Raw genomic sequence first — 15,722 nt, 5'->3', positions numbered from 1 at the left:
TCCCATGCATGATGATCTATTTACCCTGATATGTATACACAAAGCACTTTTAGCAATAGGCTTGAAAACTTCTAGTCTAGTGAGAAGCTATATCTACAGGCAAATTAATACAAAACTTACTGCAGTAAGTGCAGACTAGAAAATTCAAGAACACAGACATCAGTATGCAAGCTCCACATACTAGGTAGCTTTTGGTAAAGTGTCCCTGGTATAAGGCTGACAAGGGACTTGGCATCACATGTCCTCTCACAACAGCAGCAGGTAGTTACAGATGGCCCTTGCCTCACACAGGCATGCAGTGCAGCAGGTGAGCATGTTTGTCTGTGATGCACAAGACCTTGCCTAGTGTGCTGCCCATCTGAACACAGAGCAAAGAGCCAAACAAGTCATCTGCAGGGCTGCATCTTCTCTGAGCAGCAGCATGGCTGCTACAAGGCTACCTGTATCTCTACAGTCCTTATCAAACCAGAGTGGATAATTTACACAGCAGTTTCCAAAATCAGCAAGCCCTGCCTTTGACAGTTAGTGTGATGTCAGTGATGATATAAAAATGTGTAGTTAAGGAAAACTGGAAATAAATGAGTAGCAGGAAGACTAGAGGCTTTTTGGAAGCAGATCTTGTCCACACCTCTAGAGGGACATTGCCCCAACCTCCACACCTCATGAAAGGCAACCTTCCCTCTCCCTCCATCTTCTGGCCTTTGATCCCTTGAGGCCTTAGATCCCACTGGAGCGACACTGGCAGCTTAAGAAAGGGGAGGGGTCCCTGTAGGCCTCTGGGCACCCAGGCATGCTCCCATCAAAGCTCGGTGTCTGTGACTGACACAGTCAGGGCCATGGCAACATTCCCCCAGTGGTCAGGCAATATGTGGGATGGTCTGCAGAAAACCTGGACTCAAAGGGCCTGCCCTACTTCCAAAGAAAAGCAACAAACAAAAAACACCAGTCATGTTTCTCTTTTAATAAGGGCTTTTACTCAAAAGGGTAGCTTTGAAAAATCTCTAGCTTGTTGTGAAAACCAGGAAGCCAGGGAGCTGCCTCATCCTAAACACCATGTGTGAAGCCACGGCTGCTGCGGTGTCTGTGACACTCCACTGCCGTAAATGGAAGGCAGTGCATCACTCTTAAATCAGAGCCAGCATTGAACCTAAGGAGGAGGACATGAGTCCTACTTTGATTTAAGGAAAAGGACAAGTTTTTAATACAGCAAAACAGAACAGAAAAAGTAAACAAATCCTTAGAAATCACTAGATATATGTATTTATATAATTAGAATCATCATCAACATTTTAAGCCATTAAAAATCAGGTTGCCACCTTACCTTTTGGTACTGGGATATTATTTTTTAAAAGAAGGGGAAAAAAAAGATTTTGCCCAGACTCTGTATGTAATGACCTCACCCAGCTTTCTTTCCACTGTGCCTCATCCCTACCATCCACTCTACACCCAAAGTCCAGCCTCCAGTCCTCAGCAAGAGGCAGAAGCAGCTTTCATTCTGGAGTCAGGATGGCAGGCCTGCAGAGCACAGCTGAGCGAGGACCTCACTCTTCCTCAGGAAGAGACGTGAGTGCCAACAGCTGGTCTGCAGTCTTTTAAGGGCATCTCCTCCCCTCTGTTGCTGTTGACTACTTGTTCTGCCCAGAAGCAAGATGGCAATCTTAATCAAAAAGGAAAGCTAGATCTTTAAAATAACTTAAAAATCACTTTATATAAAGCAGCAAAAACATATTTTCCTCTCTGCAAAAAGAAAAATGTTAACAAGGAACAGGGTGATGTGGTGGGCTGTCCACACTCTCTGCTGACTGGATCCAGTGAGCACCTCAGCGTCGCTCCTTCACTTCACTCATGCGGCCTGAAGACTCTTTGGTGTCTCCAGTCACGTTTTCATTTTCTTCTGGGCTTAAGCTTTCGTTTTCAGACCTGGTCCCATTAGGGATGGAGTTTTCCCCATTGACAAGCCCATTTTCAGCAGCCTTGGCTTTACTGATAGTCTCCGTGAGGCTCAGAGACTCCTGCATGCCTGCCTCCTCCTCCAGCTTTCTCAGGACCAGAGGTAGCCTCGAGTCCCCCACACCACCCTCTAACAGCCCCAGGTCACTCTCCTCATATCTGGGCAGTGGCACCCTCTCCTCCATATGTTTGCGGTAGTACTCTCGGTTCATGGATGCACTCTTCACTGCTTTTTCCAAAATCTCCTTCTCACCCAATCGCAATTTGATGGCCATTGTGGCACGGACAGACAGGTCAGGGTTTTTCAAGGCGATCTTATCTTCCTGAGGGGAAAGGGACACCACATTAGTGGTAAGAACTCTAAATCATCAAAGCTGCAAAGAGCAGTAGGTCACCCTGAGGAGGCTAAGGTGTTAGAATTGATGATTCCCACCATCTAGTGACTCAACACCTCCATCAAAAACAACAGTTTGACTTTGGAATCTTATTATAGTAAGCTGGATCTCTCAAGACAAAGGTAAGGTCAACCAAAATGGAGACAATACAGAATGGAGGACATTACTCACTTTAATCACCCTGAATGAAGCCCTCATGTAGGCCCAGAGTGAAGGGCATGAATTAAAGAATAAGAGAAAGAAGTATTCCAGCCAGCTCTGGTAAGCAGCCTATAACCCTGGCTTGTAAGGAGGCTGAGTCGGGATGGTTAAATTCGAGGTCTGGATAGCCTACAGAGCGGCTGGTCTTAGAGAGGCTCTGTCTTCAAAGTAGAGAGGCCTGGAGCTTTCGCTGCACAGCAAGGCTCTAGGTTTAACCCCCACTGAGGCACCACATGCTGGTGCAAGAGACAGAGAAAGAGAAGGTAAGAGCGGGATGAAGGTAGGAGGGTGAGAAAAGTTTTGAAGCTAAATGCAAATTTATGTTCATGGTATCCTATGAATTAAAATGTTTTTTTATTTGTTTGTTTTTGTTTTTCAAGACAGGGTTTCTCTGGGTAGCCTTGGCTGTCCTAGACTCGATTTGTAGACCAGGCTGGCCTTGAACTCACAGCAACCTGCCTGTCTCTGCCTCCTGAGTGCTGGGATTGAAGGCTGGGATTAAAGGTTTTTTAAAGTACTAAATTTGTAAAACTGATCAATATATCAGATATGCTATTAAGTAAAAATATGATAGAAAACTACTGATACCAATAAAGAATGTCAAATATACATTTTGCTAAGAATCACAATACATTACTGACTAGAACCAACAAAGTATGATCCTCATTCATTGATATAATTACCTCAATTGTTGTTTTATATGTTTTTAGAAGAAGTGAGGCTCTATCTTCCAGAAATGTCCAAAGTTTGACCTCATTGTCCCAGCTGACAGGAAACTCAGAGTTCCCCAGAGTGAAGATCCTATCAATGGCGCTGTCCCCTAGCAAATGCTCTTTCAGTTCCTCTGAAAGAGAAAGACACATAGCAGCAGTCAGCCAGTCAGAAACGGAGCAGCATAGCTCTCACTGTGACAAGCCATCCTCTAGTCTCCCACAGCACTATCACATACCATCCTCTCCCAGACATTCCAAGCAGAGGCAGAGATGAGCTCCAGGCCAGGCCATCAAGCAAGGCCTCCCTGAAAGGCATGCAGACTCAGAACTGAATACATACCCCCACTCCCCACTCTTTAGAAGAGGAACACTAAGAGTCTTCAGACAGCTTCATGAAACCCTGTCTGAAGACATCCTATGGCTATATCCCTCGCTGTAATAGAAATGCTCTTGCTGGCCCTTGAGCAAAGATCTCAGTCTTGCCAACTAGGTCAAAAGACACGAACCCTGAGGGAATGGTTCCAGGTTAAGAGTACTGGCTGGGCTGGGCGTGGTGGCCCACACCTTTAATGCCAGCACTCAGGGAAGCAGAGGCAGGAGGACTGCTTTGAGTTTGAGGCCAGCCTGGTCTACAAAGCAAGTCCAGGATAGCTGGAGAAACCCTGTCTTGAAAACAAAACAAAAAACCCAACCTCACCCCCCTCAAAAACCCAAACCCAAGAGTACTGGCTGCCCTTCCAGAGGTCTCAGGTTCAATTCCCAGCACCCACATGGCAGCTCACAACTGTCTCAGGGTATGGTATTCAAAGCTCTCTACTGACCTCTATGGCCACTGCACATACGTGGTATATAAATATACATGCAGGCAAATAACACATATGCATAAATAAATGAGAAGGAAATGTCTTTTTTTTTAAAGATAGAGTTTCTCTGTGTTAGTCTTGGCTGTCCTGGACTCATTTTGTAGACCAGGCTGGTCTCAAAACTTACAGTGCTCCACTTGCCTCTGCTGGGATTAAAGGCGTGTGCCACCATGCCCGGGGAGAAGAAAATGTCTTAAAGACACTGAGGACCTGCCCTGCCCTCAGGACATGGGAGCAGGTGAGCTGGCCCTGCCCTGAGGACATGTGAGCAGGAGAGTGGGCCCTGCCCTGAGGACAAGGGAGTGGGCCTTGATCCAGGGCTCTGAGTAGACCTCACTCCAACATCTACCCCACGTATGACCTGCTGGAACACATGAAGGGGCTGGACCTCTACATTCAAAGAATCTCCTTGACATATGGCAACAATAGGATATCCAACAGCAGTCCCAGTGAGGATCCAGTAACAATAGTGTAGGCCTCAAACCAGAACCATGACTTGTAGCAATGAACATTTGAAAGTAAACATGTGGACAAAAGGCTATACTTCGTGATACACTACAGCTTCTGTAACAAGATTTTTTGTTTGTTTTATTTTACTGGGGGGAGGAGAGGGATTTTGGTGCATGATGTGTAAATCATAGATACTTCGTAAAAGTTAAAAAAAAAAAGGCACTGAGGAGAGTCACTTTATCACTGTGGGACCCTCCAGTTGGTAAATATGTATCCCAACTTGTAACAAGCCAAAGATGAAGGAACAAGTACATGAATCACAGAAGCCAGAGTCAAGAAAAAGCCTCCACCCACCCCTTTCCCTCAGGAATCTAAACTACACATATGCACAACCTCTCAATCACTTTCAAAGCTACGTGTAAGAAGAATTCAGCAATGGCTCTGAACAGTTCATCTCCTGCCCATCCTATTCAGTTCAGCAAACACACCCATGCTTCTTATGTAACTGTGAGACAGTATCTCTTTCAGAGCAAAATGCCCTACAGCTGTCACTATTTACAATTCAAATTGAGGAGCTATGCTGCCAGCAAACCAAACTTTTATTAGTATTAGTCGGAGTAATTCAAAGAATACATCAATTGTCTTGACATGACAAATTGTCTTCTGATGACTGAAAAGAAACTAAAGAACAGCAATAGACATAAAATGATTTTTTAAAAAAATGCTTGCTATCTGATGTTTTTAAAAAAAACAACTATCCAGTTCTATGGTAAAATTCAGGGTTTTAGAAACTTATCTCTTTAGTTCATACCCTTTGTTTAGAGATAAAGATCTTTAAAAAAAAAAACCTAACTTTTAGAAATAGAAATTTCTTTCCAGAAATCTCCAATGCTGACTCACTGATGCCACTCTTCTTAGCCCCCACCTCTCTCCTCAGTAGGGGAGGCAGAGGCCATGCTCTCCAGCAGATGTGCAGAGAAGTCGGATGCTGCTCACATGATTGAAGACAAACCATACAAAGCAGCCACAGGCCTGACCGTAGACAACAGACCTTTCGAGTCCCAGTCATCCCTTCCTCAGAGGTTCCCAAGTCACCCCCCTCCCAAGCTAGCCTGAGTCTGGCCATCCTGAGGACACTCAGCCTGTGAGGTTCTCCCTCTACAGGGACTCTCACACCCCTCTACCTGTCTTTCCTCCTTCCCCACGTGCAAACATACTGTCTCCAGCAAGGACTGCTCCATGGACTCTATACCTGTACCAGCGGGGACATGGCTGTCCAGAGCACCGACGCAAGTAATGCAGTGGTTCTGAGTCAAGGTCACCCATTACTAGCTGAGTGGCCCTTGCCTAGACTCCCATACTTTTTGAACTGGAGACTGCATCAGTGCAACAGGAAATAGCTCACAATGCAGAAGAGATAAAAATACAGGAAGCACCATATTGAGCATTGTACACTGCACAAGATGCAGAGACTGCCATTACCAGCATCACTCTCACACTCTCTTGTTAAATATGGAAGCACACAAGCTCCTATGTGAATGGTGGTGAGTCTCTGGAAGGTGCTTGCTTTTCAATGGCAGCTACTCTGCCTCACTCTGGTTCACAACAGTGCCTATACTGACCACCTACATTCTAGGACTAAGCTCTTATACATCCAGCTCTCTGTCAAGCCCTGAACCCACAAGACATGGGGGCCAGGCTGAGACAGTAGGGCACAGCCACATCTCCGTGGCTACAATGGACTGCTTTACCCAGCTGCACTTTCTCTAATGTTCAGGCAGCTTTGTTCTAGAAAAACATTTAGCTGTTCAATCATTCACTTATTCTCTAGGCCAGCCATTCTGCATAGGACTGAAGGCAGCGTAAAACAACAGGCCACATTACAAATGAAGCCTCAGGACCAGACTGGGAGCACAGTTTAGGGTAAAGAACAGAAGCATGCCCTCCCCAGTTCACTCTCAGCACAGCAGGCTCAGATTACTTGTTCAAAGCAAGCAAACAACAACAACAACAAAAAAGGGGTGCTCAACACATGGATTTAATCCTTCCTGGGTCTGAAGTAAGGAGTTGTGGCCAGAAATATTTTGTCTGATACAGCTACTGTCTGCAGTATCACTTACCCTCCCAGGATGTCTCGACTCTACCATCCCAGTGTACAATAGATTGGTTCCCTCTCTAATGCTGCCATCTTCCCTCTACCTAAAAATGTTTCCCATATCAAAAAATTCATCTTTAATATGAGCCCCCCATCTTTATATTTTCACAACTTAAAAACAAAACACCACATTTTTTTTCATCTGAATTATTTTTACCTTCAGTCATGCAGAACACTCGAAGAAAAGCCAGAAGCTGGGCCGAGATAGGTGGCTCAGTAAAGTGCAGCGCAAAAACACTGGATCTGAAAACAGCAAGATCTGAGGTCAAACCCACAGTTCTTCCAGAGAAAGATGCCAGGGCCCGCGTGTCAGCAGTGGTCCTCAGGGAGAGCAAGCTGAACCTCACTAAATGATAGACATGCCCCTTGGAAAGCGTGAAGCTGGTGGGTTGGGAGGCCCTGCCAGGCACTGGCCACCCTTGCCAACATGCCTGCTGCCTAATGGCCTAACTCTGGGGTACATGGTCATGGTGAGAGTTAAACACACCCACAGTCCTTAAGAAGCATTAACAATTAATTCATGTTGAGCTCACACTTTATCATTAATCAAATATTGACAAGTTCAATAAAAAAAAAAGTCCAGATAATCCATTTTCATTAAGCATGGTTCCTCTAGTCCCTGGAGGACTAATAAATCATAATTCCCATCTTTTTTACCATTTCACATCTCAAATGCAAGAAAATCTTAAAGAATCTAACCAGAAATTCATGGAATCACTGAAGATCATGACTTCATTACAGAAACTAATGGTGGCAAAGAATTAAATAAAACAAATTGATCCAGGTCATTAGCCTTTTCCAGGTGAAAGACATTAATGATATCAGAGCACTTATTTAACTTAACGAGGACTGCAGGCCATATCCCCCAGAACTGGCTGTGAACACTGCTAGTGACACAATTATGCCTATCTGGAAGCGCTGGTAAATCACCACACATCTCCAAGGTCTAAATCTGCTGTGTAACAGGGATAAAGGGATTAAGACATACTACTGTGGAGAAGTTTTATTAACACACCAATTAAACACTATGTAATAGAAATTCTGTGCGTACGAAGGGAAGGAGCCAAACCATGTTTTTTGTACTTACGTTGGGATGCCAGCACGAGCCAAGACCTCAGCCTTCATGGCATAGAGCCTGTCACTTTTACTCACTCCAAGCTTTATTTTCACTCTGTCATGTGAATTATTGTCAAAGAAAAAACCACTGTGGATCACAAACTCTGCATTTGACCGAGTGCCATAAAAAATGTAAATCTGAGATGCAGTAAAGAAAAAAATAAAAGGACATAAAACAAACTTAGTATGCATTTTTAAAACAGGGCAGAGCAAAAGTTTAGTGCTCATGTATTACCGTATTTTTCGGACCCTAAGACGCACTTTCCCCCCAAAAGTGTGTGCTGCTGGGGAATTAGGGTGCACCTTATGGTCTAATTGTTGTTTTTACTGTTTTTCCTGTTTTACTGCTCTAAAAACTGGGTGGGTCTTATGGCCAGGTGCATCTTATGGTCCAAAAAATATGGTAATGTTACTTTACAACAGTAGACACTCTTCTAAAGTAATCACACATCTACTTGGTATAACATAATCCTCCTATCTTTCTAAACTATCTAAAGAGAGTAAAACCAAACACATATATCTACTACTACTAGGCAGGGGGAGAAGGGGCACTGGGAGATACTGACCCAGGACTGCCAAGCCTCTAATTCAACCCCAGCCAGTCAGCCCCCTCTTAACTGTACTTTAGAATGTGCCACATCTTCCTTCCCTTCCAAAACAAGGAACAATCTAGAATTGGCATTCACACTAACTTCTATGGGAAACCCTCTTCTACAGCCTGTGCACTCTTACACTAACAAAAGGTTGTGGACTTCTATGAGGAACAGGCTAAGTGGAACACAGTGCCTATCTCTATATTGGTTTTCTATTGTGTACTGGGTTGTGAAATTGAGAAATACAGACAGATTTACAGATGTGCATTTCAACTTCACTGAGAAAATGTACATATCACAGCAAAAGTACAAGTGGATAGAAATGATTGTTCTAACTCCCTTGGGCTTTAGCTACCTAAATCCCACATATTTTAAATTCCACCTCTTTATAAAGAAATTCAGCTTATGAAACAAAACATTTGCTTCAGTATTGTACAACAAAGTCTCTTTTGGCTATCAGTGTCACATATCACTATATTGTCCACAGAGCTACACTGTTTTCCTTGTGGATGCAAAGTACAATTCAAACATCTTCCTGACTCAAGATTTGGTCAGAAAACAATTGTAAGGATTACTGTCCCAGCTCCTTCCTATGTCCAATGTTTCCTAAGAGTAAGTGTCCTGACTCTTCCCTATACCCAATACTTCTTACAATGACCAAAGCCACCCACTCAGTGCCCAAAGGTTGGCTCATAGAATGCTGAAACCTACCTGATCTCCAGCCTGAAAGTCCTGCAGAGCTACACACTCACAGCGGTCATCTTCCAGGTTATAGCCAGTTGTGATCTAGGCAGGAGAGAAAGACAGGGTGATGGGGAAAGTGTCCTTCAGGACAAAGGTGTCTAGAGGCGCTTACAGGGCAGCTGAGGCATTCAACACTCCAGCAAAGAGCTGGTGAGGATGTCAGTATTTCCATGCATGCCAAAGACTGGGCAGGATACTGCAGGTCAAAAGTGAGTCTCCCTTGGGAAAAGACATTGTGTATGAATTTTGGGCCTCCACCAAACACATTATTGCAAAATCGCTGCCTCTGAGACCTGAGTAAGGTCTCCATAGATGAGAAAAGGCGCACATCCACACTGGCCTTTGTGCCTGCTAACTAGTTATGGGGGCCTCTGGGGTACCTATTTATCTAGAAGTGTTACTTTTGTCCAGGGAGAAATCAATGTTGGGTCAAGTCTAGTTCACTGAGAGAGCACTGGTTTAATATGCATAAGGCTCTGGACTCGTTTACCCGTAATACATAAAAAATGGGTTTTTCTACTTTGTAAGAATCAAGAAGGCAAGAAAAGAGCTGTTTCTAAGTCACAGACACACTTTACTCTGTAATTAAAGTCACTTAAAACTTTCAGGTAAACAGACACAAAGTAAATAGTTATAAATCCTGTTTTCTACTAAGAGATCTATAAATGCAAGCGTTTCTAAGCCCATATGGTACAGACAGTACAGAAAAGTTCCCTATCCTGACCCCAACCCAAGTCTCCTCCAGGCACACCTGTCTTGGCAAGGCCTCTATACGCAATACACAGAAGTGACTGTTCTTAACTGCCCAGAAACACTTAAAACTCTTTTAAATCTGTTTATTCAGTTTCCCCTTGTGATGAGTTCTTGCCCTTGCCTCATAAGCACGTAATATGAAAAAGCCTTTCTGAGCACTGCAAGCTGCAGCACCACGGTTCTTGGCACTGCTCATCACAGCGATTCTGGACAATGTCAAGATCGCAGGAGGTCTCAGAGGCCCAGTGTTCTCTGCCATAGAGGCCACTGTCCTGTCCCCTCTCTCGTGGAGCTATCTTTAACTCCTGTTTTGCTTTGAGACTCAGAAACTGGTCTTCTTTTGGGGAAATCTCTCCCATTTCACCTCTCCTCATCCTCTCTATTCTCTAGCTACCACCACATATTCCTACATACTTGCCTTCCCCATCCTCCAGGAGGCCAGAACTGCTCTTCAAATCAAGAGTCCCCAGTGTTTGATGTACAGTACCCAACACCTGACACTGCCTTTGAAAAGCCTGCCTTGAGGCACAAACTCCCACGGGAGGGAACAGGGCCCTAGTTCAGTAAACAAACCATCTTGATGCCCCATGTCTCTGAGAACCGCATCTCCTAGACTGTGTAAACTTGTTCTGGTTCCTTTTGGTCCCCTTCACTCCATCCTGGAGGACCAGTAACTAACATATTAAGCAGCAGCATAGGAGGACACACAGAGGACATGACCATTTCACTCTTTTCAGGTTCCTCTTACTGTGTACTTATTACTTGCATTGTGTATGAAGAAAGAATATAGAAATACACACTCATTGATCTAACTTGGAAAAGACAGTGGAGAAACCAGAGGTCATAGCTGTGTCCTATTGTCCTGTTGTTTTGTCCTAGATAAGAGGGCTCATGAGTTCAAAGCACCAGATAATAGACCTCCCAAAATAATGGGGGAGGCCAGATGTGGTGAAGAACCACCTGCAATTCCAACACTCAGACATAAAGGAGCTCAAGGTCACTTGTGACTACAGAGCAAGTTCAAGATCAGTCCAGGCTACAGAAGAGTTCATGTTTAAAAAAAAAAAAAGATGGGGCTATAATGCATGGGCAATGCAGGAAGTATAAACAGGGCAAAAAGGGGGCTTATGTGACAGGAGTGATGCTCAGCTTACAAAGAACGCCCAGGGTGGCCAGCCTCACTTGGCAATAACTTTACGTGTCATGAGCATCTGAGGAAGTATTCTGGTCAGGAGCAGCAGCAAGCACAAAGGTTCTGAGGTGGGTTGAACTGGTATTAGAGACAACAAGAAGTCAGAGGTAGGTTGGGCCTGTACATGTTTATGAAAAGTAGCATTCTATGTATCATGGACATTTCAGCAGCCAAACAGAAGGGCTTGAAAGATTTTTACCAGCTGCCTAACAGAGTCACATATGCTATAGTCACCACAACATGCACAATGGCCTATAAGCCACTTAACATAAGAATCCTTCTCAGGTAAACTAAATGACTTCTAGAAAGAAATTCTGTCAATTTTGCTAATTTTAGACAGATCTGGCAAGATTTAAAGATACGCATTTCCAAAATGGGGGAGATGATGCAGTGAGTGAAATGCTTGTTGTGCAAGCATGAGAATTGGAGTTTGGATTTCCAGCAGCCACATTAAATTAAATAAACAAATAAACCCAGGCACAGTGGTGTGTATCATCACAGGGGTAGGGGTTGGACGACAGTCAGGCAAACCTCCTAGATAGCCTAGCAAAAACAATGAACTCCAGGCTTAGAATGAGAGTCTCAAAAACACAAGGTGGCGAACACTAGAGGAAGCCATGCAACCTTGACTTCTGACCTCCACCCACACACATACTGACACACACACCTCACAAACCCGTGAACACATGCACTCATGAGAGCACACACACACAAAGGGCGTATTTCCTATAGCTTAGGACTGGGCCTTATGATCTCTTAAAACCTGTTTTTCCAGGCGGCAAAGGACTTCACTCCCATTTACCAGAATCCTAGGCAGTACCTGAGTCCTGCCGCAGGTTCAGGACTAACCTTGACAGCAGACAGCACAGGTGGGTCATACCTTCTCCTGAGTTTCCCTGTGAGAGTTGGTCAGGCAAGCTAACAGTAAGGAGGGTCAATATGACACCCAGTGAATAAAAGCCTTCATTTGAAGCCCAGCCTTGAGTCCACATATCTCATGTAAATAAAAGGTTAAGTGGTCGTGAGTATGATATACAGCTTTACAGTCTGAAAACTGCACTCCTTAAATGCTGCCAGTCAATGTCCCATGCAACCTTATGACAACAGAAACAAACCAACAAAAGTGTCAAGTTAGGTACATGGAGCAAGGATGTTATACTGGCTTCTTGAGAGAAGGAAATGCCTGTTACTCTTAATATGAGCGTGCACAGCTTTACCACACTGGCGGGGAACTAACACTAATGCCCAAACTCAGAACGCCATGAACACGCTAGGGTGCCACAGACTGTCAAGAGACAAGAGAATAGAGCAGAGCCCTCAGCTGCAGAACCCTTCCATGCAGCTAATGAACCAGAGAACACTGGGATTGCGGGGGAAAGAATGGCTTATTTTACTAGAGACATCTGTGTTGCTTAATTCTTTCTGATTTTTTTAATATTGGCAATGAACATAAACTTTAATGATCAACTGAGTCTGAGGAACAGGGATCTAGTTCACATAAAGAGGGAGAAAAGCACAAGGGTCAGATATTTAAATCTACTTGAAACTTCTTTAAATTTCAAGCTTATCATTAGTTTAAAAATATCTCTAAAGGAGAAAAAAGGACAAAGAATGTAAAATTATATTCATTAATGAAAATGTAAAACATGCTACTATTTCTTAGTCCTACTAATTAAATTAAGCATATCTAAATTAAGACAAAATGTAATTATAAAAGTGTAGTTCTTCTTCCTTGCTACAATTTAAATATTGTTAAGATCTGAAAGACTACCAGAATTAGCAGGAGGACAGTCTGCCTTCAGTGCCTGGCACACAGCGCATGTGCTCAGGCCGCTATATAGACGTGAAATAATCATTTTCAGCATTCCTCTAATCTATTTATAATATTGCTAATAATAACAAAGCAAGCCGGCAATGAGAAACAGGAATCAAACCCAACTTCACCCTGCAGACTAGCTGTGCTGAGCACCTCACAATGCTCTGGGTTTTGTCACCTCTCTACCTGTGAGTACCAGGACGTCCTCAGCACAGAGAAAGCTTCAGCCTCATGTTGCCTGGAACCCAAGAATGTAAAGGAACAGGACCTGCCCTCCTACCTCATAGAATCAGCCACAGAAAGACACCTCCTGTCTTCACTCTCCCAGCCACCAGCCAGCCAGCCCTGCACTTGTACCCAGAGCTGAACACACAAACCTCCCATATGTGAGCTCCAGAGCAAAGTGGGTAAGTCATAGAGGATAAGGAACAGAATGGGGCAAGGGGTGAAAAAGAAGCAGTCAGCAGGGGGCGGGGGAAGTGGTTTGTTCAATCTATAGTCCAATAATACAAGAACATGAGTGTGAGAGCTGGGGCTATGATTTGGAATACTCAAAGTGGACTGAGATTGGAGTCTTCAGTATGAAGAAGACACCCCGCTTCTACTAGAGGGAGGCGGAAAGCAGCAGGGTGTGCTTCTGTCCTTCTGGTGGGAGCTGGCAAGAGGAAATAGGAAGCCAAATAGAACGTCTATACAGAAGCTCAGCAGCCTCCAGACTCAACCCCAGGAAGAGATCTTTACCAGGCCGTTGGTATGATTGCACATGTCCCATAAAGGAATCAGGGCCAAGGTCACCCGGGAGCCGTCCTCTGTAGGAATTTGGTTTTGTCGTGTCATAACTGAAGAGACTGCCCACCTGCCACAAAAAGAAAATAGGCAAATTAAGAATGAATCATCTAAATGCCACCTGCATGAGATTGCACTCAACCAGGAATCTGGGGTTCTCGGATAGCTCCTCGTTTTCAGTTTTTTGTACCTTTTAGAACTAAATCCAGAATTGAGGAAAGGAGGGGGCAGAATGGCAAGACAAGAGGCTTCAGAAGGCAAAGTGTGCAGGGGAGCCAGGAGCAGCAGGGGTTTCAACCTGCATGATGATGAAACTGCTGTTCCCAAAGCCAGCTCTCTTTCTTATCCAACTGCTGCCTCTAGCCAGCTTTGAGCTTCATTGACAAGTGGGTGTTGTCTCTTTTCTCTGATCAGACCCTCCAAGTGTATGAGATGTAGAACATGGCACTTTTATTACATTGTGCAGTGCATTAACTTTATGTTCAAAAAGAATCCTCGCTTCACATTAATATAATCTACTTAAGAGAGAAAAAAATCCTATAGCAATACTTAACACTACTGTTAAGCTCAACGTCCCTTGGCTACCTCAACCAAGCCACTAGTTTCACAGGGTCACAGCAGTTTCTAGGCAGCTGTCAAAACCCGAGTGCTTATCAAAGCTGCTCACTGTGCCTTTTGAGACCGCCCTATTTCAACACTGTTAGTGGTCGCAGCAGGTTACTTGCTGACGAGCTTCCCTCACTTCCACATCCTGGGTCTCCTCAGAAACCACCCTCAGCATACTGCCCCTTACACCAACCTGTAGTCCTCGTAAGTGAAAGAATCCTTCAAGGGCAGTTTGCTGGCATGAGGATGGGTCTGGGAACAAGTGGTTTTAGGAAGCACAGGTGAAAAGAAAAAGAGAGAAAAAAAATCAGTCAGCAGAATTTCATTATTTAGCTGCTAACAGATCCTAACAAGAGCCAAATGAAGCAGGAGGCGTCCAGCCGAGAGACTGAGGGATCAGTGTGCTATTGTGCCCTCATACATCACTGTCAACTTAATTTGTTGTGCCCAGCGGCCACCATAAATCTGCTCCTTCATACTTCGATCTGGAACCCACAGACACCACACAAAACACAGTTTAAGGTGGACTGCTTTCACAAAGGCAGGCACACCCACTGCTACAAGCACCAGATTTGAAGGGAACACAGTGTGTGTGGTGGGGGAGGCTTATCTATCTTGGGGTCTCATGCCCTATGACTACTAGATTTTAATTTCTTTATATGTCACAAGAAGCAACACTTACAGGCCCTCTAATATGCTGGAAATACTTTCACACTCTCTAACTTACATCACTTGATGACAATCGACTTATGTGCAAATGAATTATTTATACAGTAAATGTGGATCAAACACAGGAAATCAAACAAAGTAAAGTCTCACGAGAGAATGAAGTAAATTTTACAAGTAAGATAAAGGATAAACGGACCAGCATTTTTAAAAATTATTCTTTTTTTCTACACAAAAGAACATTTGATAGAATATCCAAAACTTCACACACGGAATAAAATTTTATAGCTTCACATTCCCTCTTTACAAGCTCCTCTCCTTTAGACCTTTAAGCACTTAAAACTTTGTCTCAATTAAGAAATTAAAAGCTGTAACAGTGTGATTTTAATCTTCAGTTTCAATTACAGTCTGATAGACAGATTGCAGTAAGTGATCAGATGAACAAATGGTTGCTTCTGAGCTAGAGACAAGATTCTGCCGGAGCTGATCCTTGCGCTGTTAATGTGGCTCCATGCAGCAGGCAGTTTTTACTCAAGGTACTGGCACCACAAGTGCACTGTAATTCATCATCGCTCCCTGAGCTGTGCTCACTGGCACTGTGCACAGGGCAGTAGGAGATGAGGTAAAAGTAGCCCAAACCGTAAATCAATTAGAAAACAAAAGCTTATGCTCAGTGCGCAATCTTAGACAAATTATATATTACAAAAGGCAGCCAACTGGGTG

The 15,722-nt window shown here is 44.0% G+C and overlaps 1 protein-coding gene across 2 annotated transcripts in view; it reads right to left on the bottom strand.

Moving 5' to 3' along the window:
• Nucleotides 1–951: 951 nt before the first annotated feature.
• The window catches only part of SETD3 (SET domain containing 3, actin N3(tau)-histidine methyltransferase), a 71,829-nt gene continuing 57,058 nt past the window's right edge, over nt 952–15,722 (bottom strand). For both annotated transcript variants that reach the window (XM_084793677.1, XM_084793678.1), the window contains 7 exons: nt 14,527–14,585; nt 13,683–13,797; nt 9,148–9,222; nt 7,815–7,981; nt 6,885–6,970; nt 3,230–3,390; nt 952–2,273 (listed from right to left, as the gene is read on the bottom strand). In XM_084793677.1, coding sequence (XP_084649803.1) covers nt 1,821–2,273; nt 3,230–3,390; nt 6,885–6,970; nt 7,815–7,981; nt 9,148–9,222; nt 13,683–13,797; nt 14,527–14,585 — 1,116 coding nt within the window. In that variant the 3' untranslated portion in view covers nt 952–1,820. The remainder of the gene's footprint in view (nt 2,274–3,229; nt 3,391–6,884; nt 6,971–7,814; nt 7,982–9,147; nt 9,223–13,682; nt 13,798–14,526; nt 14,586–15,722) is intronic.

The sequence above is a fragment of the Acomys minous genome, assembly GCF_964271855.1.
Source record: "Acomys minous genome assembly, chromosome: 8".
Classification (NCBI taxonomy): Eukaryota; Metazoa; Chordata; class Mammalia; order Rodentia; family Muridae; genus Acomys; species Acomys minous.
This window is presented reverse-complemented; position numbering and strand designations above follow the sequence as displayed.